Source organism: Anopheles arabiensis, chromosome 3 (assembly GCF_016920715.1).
Source record: "Anopheles arabiensis isolate DONGOLA chromosome 3, AaraD3, whole genome shotgun sequence".
Taxonomy (NCBI): Eukaryota; Metazoa; Arthropoda; class Insecta; order Diptera; family Culicidae; genus Anopheles; species Anopheles arabiensis.
Window position 1 is genome coordinate 70,558,439 of NC_053518.1, and position 20,198 is coordinate 70,578,636.

The 20,198-nt window shown below is 45.1% G+C and overlaps 1 protein-coding gene across 4 annotated transcripts in view; it reads right to left on the reverse strand.

Moving 5' to 3' along the window:
- The window catches only part of LOC120902047, a 61,062-nt gene extending 41,944 nt beyond the window's left edge, over positions 1–19,118 (reverse strand). Inside the window, exons 1-3 of one of the 4 annotated variants that reach the window (XM_040310524.1) lie at positions 18,976–19,118; positions 9,018–9,949; positions 8,387–8,646 (exon numbers count right to left, since the gene is read on the reverse strand). In XM_040310524.1, the coding sequence (XP_040166458.1) occupies positions 8,387–8,447 (61 nt within the window). In that variant the 5' untranslated portion in view covers positions 8,448–8,646; positions 9,018–9,949; positions 18,976–19,118. The other 3 variants (XM_040310522.1, XM_040310521.1, XM_040310523.1) reach the window with 3 other exon arrangements.
- Positions 19,119–20,198: the final 1,080 nt, after the last annotated feature.

A 20,198-nucleotide genomic window follows, 5' to 3' on the forward strand; every position in this document is an offset into this window, starting at 1 on the left:
CAAAACACATAAGCATATATTCCGAAGCATCCGGGCAGAGAACCGACCGAGTGCACCTGATTTTCTGAAATGGTTGGCTGTGGCATGGTTAAAGGGAAGGTTGGGTAGAGCCGGATTTCCCAAGCGTCGTTCACTGCTTGAATGAATGAGTTTGCTTAAAGGCCTTCCGGCAGATGGGGGGGACCACCCTTTTGCCAGTGAAAACCCCATTCGAGCACGGCGGGATGGCACAGGTTTATCGATACTTGCAAATCTATTAGAATCGGAAACAATCTCTGGGAGATTCCGTTCTCTTTAAATTGGTGCCGGTACACAGAGAGGCACAGGAGAGATAGCACTTCTACAGCGCTCGTGGAATATCGTGTTGCAGTGTGGCAGGTGGAACCCTCGTAACCCGACATTCCGAGGGAAGCCGACAAGTTCGATGCTCTTGCCATTCGGTTCGGTTTGCTCGGTGGAAAATGCAATGCTTTTATGTTGCGAGCAAAGCTGATGATAATATTTTCGCATCGCTGGAGAAACCAAATGCCAAATGGATTGAGCAGTTGGTAACACATTTCACACGGTGGAAAAGGTTGGTACGCCTAGCGAGGTGAATACGCATCAGACTGACAGTGCGTTAAGCGTAAGGGCGACTTCATCCCCTTTTTGTCTCCAGCGCTGGGGTGTGGAAGTGTTTAGAGTCCCATTCAATTAAGCTGGCAAGTGAGCAAGCTGGCAAACAACAAGCCCAGGTACGGTTCAAAGTCGACTGGGAAGTTACGAGGCATTCTGGAGAATGGACAAGTAGTCTTTTGTCAGTTCCGGTAGCTTTGGTTGGCTATGCGGAAAGGTCCAATTTATGTTTGCTATGTCTCAATGACACTGTTTTAATGCCTCAAACACATGCAGGATGTAACGAGCTTTAAACACGTTGTTTTCTACATCTTTAAAGCGTGTGTTGTACAACCCTTCTGGGAAGATCTCCTCTAGCACGAATGCTTCAACTAAGATAGGCGTAACAAAATTACACTCCAAAGCTTCCTCAAAAAACCAAACTAATTCATCAAGCCTCTGTGGGTCGTTTTTGGGGATCGTCCCACCTCGAAGACCAAAGATTTTCGGTCCCAGAACGTGCTGACTCCCGATTTTCGGCCGTGCGGCTCGTGCGCCGTCAATCAAAAACCCTCCCATCCAAACGTTGACGGTAGACGAGAGAAAGAGAGAGAGAGAGAACCCCCGAAAACCATCGACCAAAATCAATCAATTTTAATTAAAACATTGTTTCCTTACTGTCGTCGTCGATGTTTACCGTGTCTATCAAGTTACAGTGCTGCTCGGGTCCGATGGGACAGCCACGACACGTGCGCGGGTGAAGGCTCCCGCTCGAGATCAGGCACCAAAACCCCTTTGCTAGCGCTGGAGAGTCGGGTTAAGAGGTGTGGAAGTTTTCCATTACGCTTACCCTTCGCAGCGCTTTGGCCGCAAAGCTAACCGCAAACACAATTTTGCCCTGTGCCCGTGTCCCGTACTTGCCCAACAAAACCTTCCGTTTGATGGCTCTTGAAGATGCCATAATCCTTCGACACTAACATGCTTTTATTAATTTCTGGAAGACGTTCGAAAAAGGGGTTAAAATTAGGAGCCGAGCGCACGACCACAAGCGAGCTCCCATTTCTTTCCAATTTGTTTTGACAGAGGGCGGTGGAGTTGGGCTGGGATGACCCTGTTGGGCTGGCAGCATTGTTTGCTGTCACATTTTCGTGGCGGAGTGCTGGGCTTTTGACAAGCCAACCGCGAATGCCTAATCAGGTACGAGGCACCGTTTTTTGGTGATTGATTTTCTTTTGCGGATTCAGTGTCTACACTCAATGGGAAATTGGTGAAGAAGAGAATGCTTCTGAGTGCGTAGGTTGTCGTTGGCTTTAATTTTGTTTTCGGCTTTTGGTACACACATTGGGTTGGAATGTTGGTAATTGTTTCTTGCCAGCTCTCTCCCAACTTCTCGGGGCTTGGTTACTGGGTGCGGAGCATTTGAAAGGATTTATGGCAGGATGAAAGCTTGAAGTAGACGTTGCACGAAAGAGGAAGACAAAAGAAGTGGGAGTTTCTATTGGATTCTTGCAAGGAATGCAAGCCCTAACACACTTCAACTTACGGGCCAGAAATCCCCTTTCTCTAATGATATCATAAATCAAGGTGGTTAGTGTGAGTATCTGTGTGGGCTTTTTTTGCCTTCAAATGTAGATAACTTCAATCTACGGGGTATCTTTCTACGTTTCCTCCATCCCGGGTTTTCCACCATATTCTTAGGTTGCCGCATCCCATCAATGCTCAATGTGCGGGCAAAAGTTGTGAGCAAACGTATCAGTAAAACGACCACCACAACCGCCATCCGCCGTCCGTAGAAGTTTGTGAGGATTTTCTTCAGCTTTTGTTTTTGGCGTGTGGCTCCTTTTCCTTTTCGCAAATCTTCCTTCCCACAGCCCAAAGTGTCAAAAACGGTTTAACTAAAGCAGCTTAGCGTGAGATCAGTAAGCGAAATTGAGGACTTTTCCATCCGGCTCCCCTCCGTGCCGCTTTGCTTAAGAGCAGCATTCGGAGGTCAAAATTTGCATGCCGACTCGTGCCGAGGGAGGGTAATTTGTTGGATTTATTTTCTCGGTCAGATTACCACACACACACACACACACACACACACACACAAACACACACACACACACACACACACACACACACAAATCGGAGGGATGAGCAAAAGCAATATGAGGGCAGAAAGTGTTCGGAAGGTTGAAATAAAAAGTGCTGTAAATTGTAAGGAGAATGCAGCATCTCGGGAGTTGCTCGAAGTTCAACCTTTAACAAGGACATTCATTGCGTAAAACACGACTCCGTTTGTATCGTTTCAATGCCACATTGTAGGAGTGCATTGTCGCAACAGTGAGATGCAACTTAAACACTGACGCTCTTGCTCGAAACAATAATGCGTTATGCGTGTGCTGATTTATCGTTTGGTCGCGTTTGGTACATTCCACCAATCAGCTGAAATGCGCCCAGCTGCGAGATGCAATTCCTGTGGAGATAATGGCGTACTCCCGACCACACTCTTACCTTCTGGCTTTGTTTCAATTTTCCCCGCGATGATGAAACATGAACCAGTGGCAAACTGTGACGTGCCATTGTAACACATTACGGCACGGGGAACCATTGTCATCCATTGTGCGGTATCGTTTCATTTTCCACTGCGGCACTGTGAAGGACAGCTTGTTGTGACAACAATGAGTAAAATATGTGTCACTAAATTGAACCGACAGACACACACGCACACACACAGGCACACACTCAAACTCAATAGCAGATACATACATGTTTGTCCTTCAGTGAAGGTCCTTCAGCGTTGTGTTGATAAAGTGCAGAAGATGCCACCGGGTGTAATGGTAGAAAAGAGGAGATTGATTCCGAGCGAATTGTGGTTCCGAACGTCCCGGAAACGTCCCATACAGTGGGCGCGGGCGGGGCAACAAAACAATTATTGTGTGTGTGTCGGTTAGAGGGAACCATCTTTTCATTTGTGTGTACCAGTTGTGTGTACCAACCTCACTGAAGTTCTCTTTCCTGTTAGCAAACGGTGGAATTTGATTTCTACAGAACAAACACAGACACACGCACACACACACTCCCAAACCACCGCGAATGAATTCCAATTTCATGCCGTCGTTCAGTCGCGTGCCCGGCGCCGTTGTTGTTTGGGCGTCAGAGGATCAGCATAAATCAGTGCATCATTACAGGAGAGTGATTCTTCGTCTTGCCCGTTCGCTTCCAGCAGGGGAGGATTAAGATTGAATTATTTTCCCGAGGCAGAAGGCAAAAACACATACACACAAACACGCAGAGACTGATCGAAAGTGGCACTCACCCCCTTGAAGTGTGTAATGTAGTGGAAATAAAAGCCGTGTTTGTCAGCTGCGATAAATAAAGTAAAAACCCCTTCTTTTTGGTCGCTGTCAAAGACGACGGAAGGGTCCTTTTTTTCAGTAGTATTTTGGGGAGCACTGAGGAGCAAAACGCATTTTCCGCACTAAGTACGCACACGTGTATCGTGTGTTTGCTTGCGATGAAGATGAAGGGGAAATTAATCGTATCACTCGCTATTTATCGCTGTTTTTCTTCGTGCTCTTTCTCTATGGAATGTTAAAGGTACAAACTGTTATACTGCTGCTTAAAGACCAGCAGTCGGTAGTTTCGGCATGAAGATTAATCGTCCCACTCGCTCAGCACGTACAAATTTCCATTAAGAAACATGGGCACCCCGTTGGTGTGGGTTCCCGTTTTTTCCCCCGACGACGTAAAGCGACGAGCTTCCGTAGTTCCGGGGCCAGAAATGATGAATGGAGCGCACGGTTGGCTGGTTACGGTGTGTATGTAGTTCACGCGGGACGCGAGTGTGTCAACAGCAGCGCTACATGGTAGCTGCGCTCTATGCAGATCAGCTTGCACAACAACACCTCGAACAGTGGGGACGTTTAAGGGTTCAGGTGAGCAGGCAAAGCAAAAAAAAAGGTAGAAAACTGCAGCAAGCACTCTTTCACTCTTCACAGCATTTTCAAGACAGGTCCATAGTGCGCTCGACGCAAAGATAAGGTTCGAGAAGTGGCTCTGAATAGTAAAAAAAAAAACGCAACAGCAGATGCACTTGGATGGTTATCGGTTGCGATCGTCGCGTTGGCTAGCAGTGTACGGTGCGCTTACTATTTGCACTGGATTTGATTTATGGAAATTGGATTACAGTCATATTTCAGTGGCAACACATCCACCGTGGTGTGGTTGCAGAAACGTTGCAGATAATTTTGCCGCCACTATCTCCTTCCTTGCGGAGGATAATTTATCTATAATGAAATAAATACTTTCAACACAAATGTTGTATCGTCGTGGTGGTCGTCGTCGTTCTTTTTCCCCTTCTGTGGAGTAGTTTTTGTCGCCATTCGTTCTGGCTGGGGAGCATTATATCTTGATCGAAATGGAGAGCATGGTTTAAACCCCCCCCCCCTTCTCACCACAATGGATAAGCCGCTTGCAGTACGCGTGTAATCGTCTTGCTGAATTTAGGTTGAAATGCGTTTCACGGTGGTTTTTAGTTCCGGTTCCACTTCATTCCCCCGCACTGGCGCATGAGGCAGGATGAGCACACAGTGCACAAAGTTCTCGCCTCGCTCCAGGCGGTGGAGGATGAGATTCCAAATCCGCGGACGTCCTGTTGCACTCTCCTTCCGTTTTCTCCAAAACAGCGAGCGCGAGAGCGTAATGAAAATGAGACCCACAGTCACTACATGGGGCCGGGAGCCGCCTCTAATCCAGATTATCATCATTATCAACATGGGTGGCGAGGAGGAGGGTAGGTGTAATACTAACGTGCGCTGGTGCTATCCGAAGTTGCACCGACGCTGCATCACCATCACCACTGATGGGGGTCTATTGTGCACTCACGGTGTCTGCCGACAAGGTTGCCCGCGTGCCGGATAGGAAGGCGAAATGCCCGGGAAATGGAGCTGGTGCCCCCGGTGGGGTTTGCCAGATAAGATTTGTTGGAATTTATCGCAGAAGGTGTTCGGTTGGAATTAAAATGAAGGTAATGAAGAGCATTAATAGTGAAGTGGTGGTTGCAGTGCTAGCTGTAGCAGCAGCAGCAGCAGTACCGGAAGTCAGGCTGTCAAGGTTTTGCGTTCATTTTTGCATGATTGCACGTGGTTTGGCGCGCCGCCTGGCTTGGTGTACCGCCAGCGCTGGAGCAGCGATGGAGAATCATTTTCATTTGCGCACTGGAATTGTGGTGCCACTGGTCGTGGTAGTGATGGGTGTTACGGTTCGTGCGAATGCATCGCAAAAGCTCGCACATTTCGAGACACATCGAACGCTAAGCGGGAAGTAGATGTTGGAAATTTAGAAGCTGAGTGCACACTGAACTTTGGTTTGCCGGGCTGCGTGATGTATGAAGTTGCTGGCATATCAAACTGGATTTTGGGATGTAACGTGCCGTTTCTAATAAGAGAAGACATGTTCCGCTTGGTTGGAATGATTAGACGTTGCTGTGGAGATGTTCTTCGTTTTGTTTCACAAAGAGTCAATTTCTTGGAAAGCTTCATGATGATGAAATTTTGCAAATTAACTCACAGCATTGCTGATGACATTGTGCATCGTTTGGAGAAGTTTTTTGTTGAATTCTTCGGTGAGATATGATGATGTTTCACAATTTGCGGTGATCAAACGGACTAACAAACAGTGAGAATACATCTTTGCCCACACTTAAGCTCAAGTTCGGGATCGATTTTGATAGCAATTTTATTGCTCAGGATGGCCTGTCCTTGTTGACTTTCCAGCAACCCATGCGGAAAGTTACTGGGCGAAAGTTTATTGCAGCTCATCTTCCTTCCAGCGTCCGTTACCAGCACACATGCCCCTCTGTGGGTGTTTCCTTGGAAAACTCTTCCCAGTCTCGTAAAGGCAAGCAAATCTTTCTTTCCCGCCTGTAAGCTATCGATCCCAAGGATTAGCTCTTATGCGTGTCGTCCCATATCCTGAGCCCGGGCGCTATTTATATAACATCGTTACAAGTTTACAAACTGACCAGTGACCGAAGAAGAAAAAAAAACTTTCCAACAAGACAATGAACCCAGCACCGTAACCGACCGTCGAAGCTTTCCCCGTTTGTTGACTTTGTGTCGCTTTGCTTGTGTGCCGAAGACGAGCATGCAAAACACACCCACGAGGGTTGGGGGCTTTGGGATAAAAGGTCTTCGGGAAAAGCGATCTCCAGCGAAAATTGAATGAAGTGACCCTATTCGTTTCTGTTTATGTTGTTTTTTTTTTTGGTTCAAAGGAAAGCAGAAGAAATGGAGTCTGTGATGGCCAATAGCCAGGGGTTAAGATATATTATATTTGACGGTAATATATTTATTTTTCGCATTATCGGGTGTCAATCCTTGTAATCCGTCGGGGTTTAGTGTTTAGTGTCCGTAGCGGCCCGTCTCGTCGGGTGAAATCGGTTTCGCCTCAGGGCCCCAGGACGATTGCCTTTGGAGGATGACAATTGGGTACGATTGTGTCGGATTTGCCAGGTTTAGTTTGCCAGCGTGAGATAAGCATCCGGAGGGGTTAGGTTGGGCCTATTAAAGGAATATATTAGCCTAGCCGTTGAAGTCGTTGGAAAGCTTGAGTAACATGAAGCATTCGGTTGTTTCGGAGCTTTAGTAAGCAAGGCTGTGCAAGGCTTTAACTCGTCTGCAAGTATATCACACTAAAACACAGGTATTGTTGCTTCCTGAAGCCAAAGGCTTCCCGTTGTAAGGATTCATCACTTTTTAGCCCTACAACATCCAAAACAAAAGCGATGAAAAGGTGTAATTTACTCAACCTTTCGTAGATGGTAAGCCAACGCACGCGGCAAAACGACAGAAGCTCAACAAAAGCATTCACCCGGAAAGTTTTGTATCGCAGGTAGCAAGTGAGCAACAACAGAAAACAGACACTAAAGGGCGAGTAAAATGGATTCGCTTTAAAAGACCCATGTTTTGAAGCAATTTTGTGGATTTATAACAGAAATTTAAATCAAAAGTATGCAAATTACTGAAGTGTTACGCTCTAGAAAGCCTTACAATACTGTTTTACGGATTGCTCCAGCAACATGCTAAATTCTATTTTTAATACGGTATCAAAAGTTTTTGAACTTTGAAACTTTGAAGCAAGTACGTGACAAAACGAGCACCGAAACCACCGGTGATGCCGGAAGTCGTTTGTAAAAAAAAAACGTTATGCTTAATGTGCAATTCCGTATGAATGAAAAACGAATGCGTCATCAAGTGTTTCAGGTTGAGTTGATTCTTTTCATCGTTACTAGCAAAGTTAAGTACCTTGGCTTCCTCACACACGTGCCGACGTGGAAGGAAGTGGTATATCTCACCAATGACTTACTTCCATCCCTGTCCCAAATCCTTCCTGCGCGCAATCCACCAGCGAATGGTGTCAGAATGATCAAAGAATGCTATAATAATTTTGCATTTAATTAAAAATTTGATGATGGGAAAAGTTTACGATTGAAATTAATTCTATCGCCGGGTGGAAAAGGGAAGCAGTTCCGGCGGCACGAGAGTGGCTGTGTTACGAGCGTCAACAGAGCGTCTAGACCGGGAGAACGAGCGGGGAGGCGACCGCAACTTCCAGAAGAAAACGCACACTTTTTCCTCTTATCATGCAACGGTCTAATGAGCGCTCGGCGCACAACTTTCCTTTCCCCGGTAGCCTGATTAATTGTTTTTAAATAAATATATTTTTACAGTTTCTTTCCCGGACGGGCGGAAGCGTCACGGCAGTGAAAGCGTGGATGGAGAAATTAAAAACTTTTGCCTTTACTTACATTTTAACAGAAGGTAGCACGAAACGATAATCCAGATGCGGTGACTAACTCTCGGTATCATGACTTCATTCCTTTTCACTCCGTGCGTGTGTGCCGCTCGGAAGCTAGATCTGTAGCTGCTTTCTGTAGTTGTTTCTATCTGGATGATGCTGATACCACACACACCATTCACAACGCGCGTAAATCAAACACTGATACACATATCCAGACAGGTTCACGATACACTACTCCCTCATTGCTGCCCGGGGGAAAATGTTGACCTGTAAAATCACAGCACAGATCAGAGGTTTTTTTTTTTTAACATCACTTTTTTCCCTCTTTTAACGAGGCTCCTACTACTATATGCTTCACCGCAATTGACCTGAATGTTTATTGATGCAAATTGCGCAACCGGCTCGCAAGTTCAGCAAAGCAGTAATGAAGCGTCGCCCTTCCGAAGCGTACAGTTTTCATCTCACTTTTTTCCAGTTTGGCCTTATTTGTAGCACAGCCGGCAGTTTGTTGGCCTGGTGAAAAGTGAACAGCTCTATCGCGCTGGCAGTAGGATAGGGTCACAAACAAACAAGCAGCAGCAGCCGTGTAGGTGTGTGGCTGCTGTGATCCTAGTTTGAACGCGGGGAGCAGTACCTACCCATGAAGATACGTGGGACGTATTGATATCTTAACACTTCGTTTGGCCGTGCCCAAGGTAGTGGCGTAGAGCGCGTGTTTGTTGCGGCTGTTGGGAACCCACAACTGAGCAAGAAGGCAAACCGAACCAACCGGCCGCACTAGCCGGCAAAAAAGCTAGCAAATAATTGTTTGCATAGGACTTTTACGACTCTGCCCGAGCATAATTAGCGGCGTGTGAGTGTGTCGGTGTGTGTGTGTGTGTGTGTGTGTGTGTGCACGGAAAAACGGAATAACCATCTCCGTGTCCGTGTGGGTTCATACGACAGCAGACCGTTATGAAAAGCAGGCATCAAAGGATGGTTCTGATTTGAAGTAGAGTGGGTTTCTGGCTTGTTTTTTTTTTGCTGTTACTCGTTGTGTGTTGGTTGTAAAAACGGGGGGGACAAGAACAAAAGAGAGACTATATAGATAGTGATCCGATGGGGACGGGACGATGAGTTTGATCAACAGCGGAACGACTTACTGACGTGCTGGAATCATAAGCAAACCAGGCAAGCGCCATCGAACCATCATCGTGCAGAGGGTTGATGCTTGGAAAATGGGACAAGCAAATTTGTCCTAACTAACCGTTCAGGGCTAACGGGGAGTGGGAGTGTATGAAAAAAGCCTGATTCTAATTAGGCTATGGGCGGCACAATGAGCTGAGATGTTAATTAGGCGTGCTCTTTTTTGCGAGATGCTGCTAGCCCGATACACGATAAAGCAATTGTGTCAGTACACCACAAGTGAGCTCTGTCTCTTTCTGTCGATCGATCACTATCTAAACCGTTGCGGGGTTTGATTACAATCGCTTTTTGCCGGGTGTGCCGGGGCTTTTTTGAGCCAGGAGCGTGCCGATGGCTTAATAATCATCCGTTTAGTGGGGTTCAATTGTTGCTGTAGCAGTGAAACCTGGAATGAAACAGAACGCAAACAGTTTTCGTTAATTTATTGTGTAATCGGTAATCATAAGTTTAATCACAGTTTTATATTTAATTTTTTATAAGCTATTATAAACTGTTAAATCTGCTAACATTAAATCAATTATTTATTATTAATTTTCTTCGATTAGTTTGTTAACAACATGCCAATAAAAATTAGTTTAGGTTATCAAAATCAAGGAAACACTAACATGGTATGCAAATTTACTACGGTGTGTCGGTGTGGCAGCAGCTTGCCGAGAAGACGAACAGAGATTAAACCTATCCCGGGGCTTAATTTGACCCTCGTCTAGCGTAAAAACCAATTAGCTAGCTTGTGGCTTTCGGATCGAAAAGCAGGCCCAGAGGGACGAAAGCGATATCCGTTATTAAGGGCCACAGCCAGAGCAGTAGCAAAACAAAGCCCACACAACACTGTAGGGCAGTTTCGAAAAACTCCCCAGAGAGTAAATTGTAGATCGTTGTCAGTGTGTTAGGGTTAATTTTTTGCCTTAATCGATGCAGGAGATGTGAGAATAACTTCATTATTATGGTTGTTAAATTTTAGTTTTCCAGATTTAATTTGTATTTTTTCTATATTAGGTGCTTGAAAGCATCATTCAGAGTTATCTAAAATAATTTGTTTCTAACTGCCTCATTGTTCACTCAAACAATTGTATTGTGCGTCAAAAATTCTGTGAACTCAAATAATCAGCATACACAAATTAACCTTCATTCGCTGCCTAAACAAAACTGGTCATAAAGATTTATTTCGTCGGAATCGCTATCGCTCGCACCCGGAGGCACCGGCTACTCCCGTCCAACCGCGTTTGGCCAGCAGCACGTTTAAAGCAAATTGGGCACAGGCGTCGAAGGTGGAAAACGCTTTCCTTCCTTCTTCTCCCAAAAACAGCCGTACCTTTGCAAGTCATTGGCGAGGTAAGGTAATTAATGTGCCACAAAAGAAAAGAACAGCGCACATAACAAAATGCTTAAAGAAGGAAAAAGGTATTTGTGAGAAAGCAGGCAAACTGGTAGTCAGTCCCAGCGGGAGTTGATGCAGGAGCCGGCAGGTCTATTGGCAAGGCGATAGACACTGGTTTGCTTCCTTCCGCTGGGGAGGAGCCGTCTCCTCGTAGCTCTCTGCCCGCGGGGTAGTAATTATTCACGCGAAGTAATTTATGTGTGATTAATTATATTTTGTGATAAACGGTCGCCACGGTGGCCTCTGGCGCCACCGCACACCGAAGTGGACTGGGGAGGGAAAAAATCCAGTTGCTTCGTGTTTGTGTCATTTTTTTCCCCGGCCCGGGAAGGCGTGCGGTCACGCCACCATTTTTTGTTGTTGATTGTTAATTTCACCCACAGTCCAATGGACGGCCGGTCGGACGTGTCTGGCGAGCAATTGACGCGCAGGCGAAGGAAAGTTTATTTCGCTTTTTTATCTGTTTGAGAAGATGAATGTAGGAGAAGAAAAGTTTTAATACGAGGTCCAAAGAATATTGGACACGGTTGAGAAAGTTCAATGATTGTGAGTAACGATCACGGGAAGTTCGGGCAATGTTGAGTTAAAAATCATGCTCTTGTAACTGGATTTAGTATTTGATTTTAATACAAACCGCAAATAGACACGTTCCCGCTTCCCAGCACATGCTACTCGTCGCTCCAAAACTGGCAAAGTGACCACCAAAAATGCATTTATTCATCTTAATTGTCAGCTCTTCTCATCCGGCAACCTCTTCTCCCTCTTTTGGTCAAAAATTGATGACAATGGGCAGCATAGTTTTGGTCTATTCGATTAACCTCAAAAACACTCCCAACGCTGCCATGCCATGTGAAGGTACCATCTCAGCTGAAGTGGTCGGATCCGCATGGTGCGGAGGTTCGGATGCTTGCTGCCCGACTGTCAGTCAGCATAACAATCAGCGTTAGCTGGCAAATCGAATTACTGGCTTTCATATTTTATTACAATCGGACACAAACATACACACCAGGCCGGTACGAACAAGCGGTACGGCTTAGTACTTCGTGTGGGTCGGCGTTTTGTGTGCTATCTTTACGAGCTTAGTCTTCCTTTCGCTCTCATCCACTTCCCACCAGCTAGCTTCTGAAGACGCTTAAACCATTCCCGTTACAAGCATTCCCTAGCCGAACATGAACATTGCCTATAGAGGGTGAGTAAAGAAAGTGGGGAAGTTTTGGGTGTTACGCTTTCGACATGACATTTAGACAAGCAAGGGCTGAATATTGTATAACCCCTGGTGCTGTTTTTCGTGTCTTACCAGCGTGGCTGCCAGGTTAAGAAGCTAGGTCGAGCCTTCACCATGTTTGTGTTAGGATGGAGGCGATGCGCGTTCCAATTCTTTCTCGCCAACCTTTACCAGAGGCATTTGGTCAGCATTGCAAGTTTTGGGGCGATTAGGAGAGGTGTTTTGGTGGGCAGAAAGCTGAATTTGAGAATGCTGATGGATAGGCTACAAGCTTTATCTGTAATGGACGTTATTTGTTGAGTTTGATGGATGTTGCAATGGTGAATTTTAAAGACTAAGGTGAAGGCGAAATGACTTTGCAGACATTTAATTACTGTTAATGCTTGTTAAACGATGAGGTCAGTGATGTAATTTAAAGAATTGTATTCCTCTGTTATACCTCAAATAAAGCGTCGCTAAGCAACATGTCAACAACGAACTGTTGTGAGTGGGTCGTTGCCAATAGGCAGGACTGAAGAGCAATACCACCAGGTCAAGATGTGCTTGAGTTTTTATGATCAACTTGAACATTTCTTTGGAAGTGGTTCACATACATCCAGGGACATGTCTTGAAAGTTGTTCCATATAACGCTCTTCTTATGTACTCTCATAGTTATTCCAAGAAAAGGAACAAGCAGATGGACAGATATTGAAGTGATTGTGAGCTTGTATTTGCAGACCGGGAACACGATAGTTCAACGGGAGAAAGGGTGAATTGATTTTGTTGGAGTGAATGTGGGAGTTTTTCTACGTATTTTGAGGGTAAAAAGTAAATTTTTTATCATACTTGCTCGACGAAGAAGAGGTAATTTTGCAAGAATTCGTAAACGTAAATGCTTGAACTCATGTAAACTCTATTTTATTAATTCTGCAATCAGCATAACGAAGAGAGATGCTTTGGTATTTCAAAGAACAATTAATCTCCCATTGCCGCAATGTACTTTATGTACAATTGTGCATGATTGAGTTTGAGGGGTTTTCCATAAAACTCTCTTTCATGAGGATTGAAATCACCTGGAAATCCTTTAGCTTCATCCGTATTGTGATTGATACCACAAGAGAATTGATTTTCATCGCACCGAATACTGGATTAATTCCATTAACCTACTGAACTCTCCGAATGCCAATTCTTCCCAATTCCAGCTACCACCCAGCTTGGAAGGGTTGCGGCTGTGGTCGCCACAAAACCATCGAGCCGATTTCCCGTACACCTCGAAGCTTAATTCTGTTTCCCCCCCGTGGCAAGCGGAATGTCAATCCGGAAACATTCATAAATTGCTCACACACACACAGACACGCTGACACACAAATAACGACCGAGTGTCCCCGAAAGCGATGCAAATGAAACCCATTACGCTTAAAGTGCATCAGCATGCTGTTACCGTGTACGCTGGTTTCGGCATGATCGTCACCATCATCATCATCAAGGTGGAATGATGCATCCCGGGGAGTAAAACAAGTTCGCAAAAGGCACGTAAAACAACGCCGAGATGGGAAGAGAGATGGAAAACACACAAACACACAAACAACGTACTGAACGGCACAAACGACAGAGCGGCTACGAGACTCACACACATTTAACAATTAGGCTAATTGAAATTTAAATGTTATAAAATGTCGATCGCGCCATTCTGCGCTAACGTGCTCGGTAGGACCTCTTGCAGCAGACGCAAGGATACAAACACACACACACACAGCGCGACTCACGGTTTGCGTTGTCGTCGTCGTTGCCGTCATCGTCGTCGTCGTCTCGTGTGAGTGAACACAACTTGCCGGTTTGGCATGTTAGCTTTAAGCGTAGAAAGGGAGCAGCCAAAGGAAGCCGCCGTGTGAGTGCAGCATTTTTTTGCGTTTTTACGTTGGGATGGTTATGGTTAGGTTCATTAGATAGAAAATGTTTTCATTCCATGCTCCATGAACCCGGACAGCACTGGAGATTGCCCCGGTTCCCTTGACAATCGTACATGCTGGGAATATTGGTTGGCTCTATTCGTGTTTTTTTGTTTGTTCTCGTATCTCCTCGGAAGTTGTGTCATATCTCGTACTCGTACCTTTTTTGCTGCATTTTATATCTAAACTCGTGCCAGGGATTCAGGGCTTTTTTTAGTTGTTGTTCGCTTCACCGTTACCTTGACTGCAACGAAACGCGCGGATATTCGACCAGCCCGCATGCATGCCGGACTTTGGATGGTTGGTCCTCCAAACAGACACATACACAGAGCGAGAGTGGAAAAATATTGAGCAATTTGCTAAACGGTGTTCTGGTTTTGCTGGCACTGGCACTGTGTGCGAGCATAAATGCGCCAAAAATTAAATTATTAAATTACAGCCCGCTACAGCACACTGCCGGTGGTATTGTATGGCGCAAAGAGAGAAAGAGGGAGAGCAAGAGGTAGTGTAATGCTGGTGGGTTCTGGTTTGTTAACGGTTTGCCTATTTGCAAATATTGGCTTCGGTTTGATGATTGGATCTCTGTTTTTATAAGCTTAATAGGTCAGAATAGAAACATTAAATTATGAGGGTTTTGCAGAAAGTTGCATCAAATGATGATATTGAAGTAGAATTGTAATTGAATATGTATGAAACAGAGTTTCCTGAGTCAATTCAACGTCGTAAGCGATACTTTACTACTGCAAAACCTTAATTCAGGGTTGTTTAGCAATTCAACGGCTACTCTTTCTGAAAAAGTTTAGTTTTTAAAAAAAAATATTAATTAAACTAAAACTTATTAATATATTCGAACTAAAGTAGTGCTTCTTTTCTTAACTATATCCTAATTTCCATCTATTAATTCGTTTCAAACTTTGAACTGTGCATTATAAACAGCATTAGTGACGGATCATTGGGTAGACAGTTGTCAAAATTGCGTTATGATTGTACGGGCACGGGATGGTTGCTTAGCACTTTGACCCGGCACGTCGAAACCCGAGTAAAGGTTGCCATAATCTTACAAATATTCCATGAAATGGTATGTTTATTTTCTGCGAAAAATGCATAACCCTCAGAATATCCAAACCCTCCTTAACAAAATCGTATCTCCTCTGTGCACCAGCGGCGATAAGCATCGATTGTGCTGTGAGAGGTTTTTTTTTCAGAAAATTCGATTCGATTTTTCTTGGAAGTAGCATTTAGAAATCGATACCATACTGCTTATCATACGGAATAGTCATGTTTATTTTTGCATGCAAAGAGAAATGGCTGGATGTTTTCCCCGGGAGGCTTTCTTTAAAGCCTCGTGCCAGGTGCACCCTTCCACCCTAACCCGATTGTCCCGGTTCGGTGTGTGTGCCCATGTGGTTTGAAACTTTCCACCCAAAAAAAACGCTGCAAACAGCTCGGTCCCTTTCGGCCGAGAGGCGGTTTTGGGTTTAGCCTACATTTCTTAAAGGATGTGCAAACATTTGAACATCCTTGAACTCGAGCGGGCGCGTATGTGTGTGTGTTTGTTTCTTTTTCTTTCATCCGCTTCATAAATCCCCATCGGCCTGAGGTGAAGGTTACGCGGTTACGCAGCGCTCTTCGGCGTGTCATCAGCAAGCCCGTGCGCCCGTGACGGCTGTGTTTGTTGTGAGGTTTTGCCAGCCTTGAGCACGGTAATGGCACATTATTTATAACTTGTAAAGCTGGGTGGCAATGTCACCCGGTCCCAAGAAAGCCTCAAGGTTCCGTTTACACTTCTCTTCCTCTTCACACACACACATACACACACACAAAGGTTGTGCGAAAATCCATTAGCAGCGTGTGGGTGTCACTCATTCACGAAGGTGGATTGTGAGGTAGCTTTTCTGCTCCACACAAACCGCAGCCCATATGACAGTGACAAGTGTGAAGAAAAAGAAAGCCCTTGCGCGACAAGCATCCGGTGGCCAACAGCTTGCTGGTGTGTGAAGTACCGCTGTTAATGAACAGCTTAACGATTTTGTTTTTTTTTTCGTAACAGGAGAACTAATTTTAATCCTACACATCGCCGTTGACTGGAAGTTGAAACTATTGTCTATCGATGGCACGATGGGAAAGGCTTTTACCAACATGATACGACAGATGCTCGTCACACTGCACGATTGCTTGACGTCATACCTTAGACCTTTCAGCTAACGATATCCGATAGTTTCTAGGGCAAAGCAACAAACAACAAGGAACTTTATTAATGTGTATCCGTGAAGAAAATGTCAATCCATAGTTGATAACCGCTGGCACGCGTGCTGGCAGCGGTTAGCAAAATTTATGGAAAACCATTTCAAACAAACATTAGCGCCACATGGTGACATTAATTTGCTTCTCTTCACTGCCTTTGGGGTCGTAAAATTTCTTTGCCGAAGAGTTTGCACTCCCGAAAACTTCACAAGGAGGAGAGAAAGAGGCCAACGCCTCCTTTCTGCACCACACGAGTGCATGTGCATTTGGTGGTGGGTTGTTTGTTATTGATTATTTGCTTTGGGTTTTGTGCCCGCTGCACCGGAAATGTACGTATCTGTGTGTGTGTGTGTGTCCACCGGTACACCAAACGGAGCAGCATCGTATGCATGGAAACCGGCAATCAAGGCCAGCCGGTGCCAATGTCTGGTGGTTTTCGGACACTTTGCGGGCTGGCTGGGATGCGAATGCGAAACCGTTAGTTAGCCGGTAAAAACCCGAAAGATGCAACCTTGCATCGAGGCACACATGGACCGCAAAAGCGTTTCTTTGCGTTGTTTGCTTGCAAAGGCGAAGGGTAACGTTCGGTTGAGTCCGGGTTTTCCGCTGGTGCATCGGAAGTTAGTGGCATCTGGTCTGTATGTGAGTGTTTTCAAACAGTAAGGGTGTTCAAAATAAGCTGGTAGAGTTGTTTTAATTAAAGAGTTTGAGTTGGGAAAGGAAGCTACAGCTGTAAGCAAACATTTTTGAGAGGAGTTTGAAGCAAGTTGCTATTTTATGCTACGGTTAGTGGAGAACATAGATAGCTGTATTAGTAAAAAATAATCACAATAATGCATTTAAAATGATTTCTTTTAGTTTGAGTATGAGTATGTAAACTACACTAAATTCATACTTTTCCTTACGATTGAAACGAGGTACGACGTTTAAAAAGAGGTATTCGTCCAAAAAATTGCATAATTTCAGGCGTGCTGCAATAGTTTGGATGGTATTTGATGTCAATGCTCAACTTAATTCAAATTGTAATGAATTTAATGCATCAGAAAGACTTTTTAACACATTCCTACATCACTTATTATGATATGAGTGAGTTCTGTCCAAACAAGAGTTGACATTTTTAATTTAAATTGTTTTCTCTACCGAAAAAAACTCTTAATCGATTGCTCAAATTTGTTCAACATCAGCCAGCCAACTACTTAAAGCCAACGTTTTCCGACAACCGACATTGACCATTTGCTGTGCAATGTTTCATAGCTCTTCATCTTCCTTACCTCCAACCACCGGAAAAACTTGAACCCCTTTTCGATTGCACAAAACTCATCGGTATGCACTGTGGCGATAAAACTTTCACCCAAATTTGGACCTGCCACTGGCGAAGCCGGCTGAGCAAATCCTCAACAGTGGCGCCATTCGCTTTTCATCTATGCAACACGCACTCACAGACACACACACGCTCATTCACATTTTGCAGAGACAGACCGGAGACTGCCGGATCTGCACTGTTCCCCGGTTCTTTTTTTTTTGCTTCGTGTTACGCTTTATCCACGTACACTCGAATGCCGGCACACACAAAACCGAATACGCTCCGGGGCAATTCTTCATCGAAACGAAGAATAATGTCTAGCGAGACAGTCAGACACGGCGGCTCACGGGCTGGTTCGTTGATCGTGGCCGGGTACAACACCCACCCACTCACCCATCCATCCAGCTACAACACCCCCAAACACTTACTACTGTTTCCGCGAGCGATGAAATTGCACATGGCATTAGAGTGGAAATAGAAATAAAAAAGGAAGAAGCAGAAAAAAAGTTCAACCCACCATTCGGTGCAAAACATCACACAATAGCAGCCGACGATCGTCTTTTCACCACATTGCTCACTCGCCTACTTCATGTGAAATATGCAAAGGGGTGGGCAAGTGCTTCACGATGCCCAATAATTCACCCGCGCACAGTGTCACGGCTACACAGGATTAGAGATCTTCTCTTTGTATGTGTGTTGTGTTTTGTAAGCGGCAGAATCCGACCCCTCAGCTGCTCCGCACAACAGGATCAAGTGCGCTAATCCTTGAACTCATTTTCTTTTTTCCTTTTTTGAGAGGGTTGCGTACTACCAGAGGGACACTTTGAAGCACATGGTATACGGAAGCACACACACACACACACACACACACTCACAAACGTGTTGGTTGAAACGGACACAAAATTCGTTTGCCTTGGAGACGGAAACTTATCGGTGGAAAAGTTTCCCAACAGCGGTGTGTGCCGCTCGTGGAAATGTACAGAAAACAGACAGCGCGTTTCCTTTTGCACGTGCTATTTATCTTCTGCCAGGCATGGCGAACGTTTTTTTTCACATTTATTTTTCGCACACAAAAGAATAACAGAACCTATCTTAACGGATTTACCGACAGAAGTAATCATGTTGAAAAATGCTGGAAAGGTCTTTACAGTTGGTAAACGCAAAGAGGAAAAGACGATTAGGGCTTCCCATGGAAAACACAACACTTTTAAAAAAAGGACACACATATTACCTCAAAATCTTTTCACGATTATCGTTTCTAAATGTATTTCACAACAATAGTAACACAATTACTCGAGGAAAATGATTATTTTCCGTCCGTTATTTTCCTACCTCGGAAAAACAAACCCGGCGTTTCCCGGCGTGCTTTCCGGTAATTATCGACGTAAGACGCGTTCGAGTGTGTTCGGTTTGCGGGGTTCAGCGGATCTCTCGCGACCGGACTTTCCTCGCGGCAAGATATGGCGAAACTGATTCGTGCGTGCGCTGCAATGCCAATGTTTTCCCTCTCTCGGAATGCGTTCTGTCGATTTTGGTTTTCCGGTAGCGCAGTGAATGGCTCTCCTTAGAGGACGCTCTCTCTCTCTAGCTCTCTTTCTCGTTGTGTCGATTTTTGAGCAAGAGTATGTTTTGTATGTTTTCAAACAAACCACACCGGGATGCTCGTCGTGTCCTCTGGAAACCATCACACACCTACACACACACACACGCATACACCTTCTCTTATGCCGCTGGGAAAACACGAGCGTCCCCGCAACCGAGCAGAGGGAACTCTCTGCGGGAAAAGCACGCGAAAATTTCGCTCTCTTGCTCAAACTGCGTGCCGCAGCGACCGGATGGCGTGTGCGTGAGTGTTGTGTGAGTGACCGCTAACCGCTCTCCCGGTGCCAAACCATGGTTGGCAAATGAATGGTTTTATTTCGCTAGCAGAAGATAATTTGATTCATTCTTTCGCTTTCGCTTGACGAGCTTTTGTTTTCATCTCATTAGATTATCCCATTATCGGTGCTGTTGGGCGGGAGAATGCAGCAAAGGCAAAGCAAATAGCGAGCGATGAATCGATGGATCAAGCAGCAGGAGCTCTTGCGTTTCTGCTGTTGCTGAAGTTGGGCGCTATTTTTTGCTTCCATTTTAATGGCATTAAACGCTTTCTTCGAGCGGAATGTAAATAGTATGCATCAAATAGCTAGAATTGAATTCAATTGCAAACTCGAATAAAGGAATCACTTTTCTACGGTGCTGTTCACTGTTCGCGGTAATCTATTCTTTACTGCTAAAAGAACACTGACACTGATTTATGCATTGTTGGACAGCGAAAATCAAATTGAAACAAAGTTATCGAAACCTCCATCGCTGTCCTCAGAAGAGGATGCGCTTAAATGAGAAGGTTCTCCTGGGAGAAAGCAAGGGAAGGATGTCGCTTTCGCTTATCAACCCTCTTCCCCAACAGTTCCGCATGCTGTTGTAGTGAAAATATTGTGTTCCATCGCATCATTGGCGCTGCTTATCGGAGGCTTGGGATCAGTGAAACGATTCTTTGTGCCAAACGGGAACGC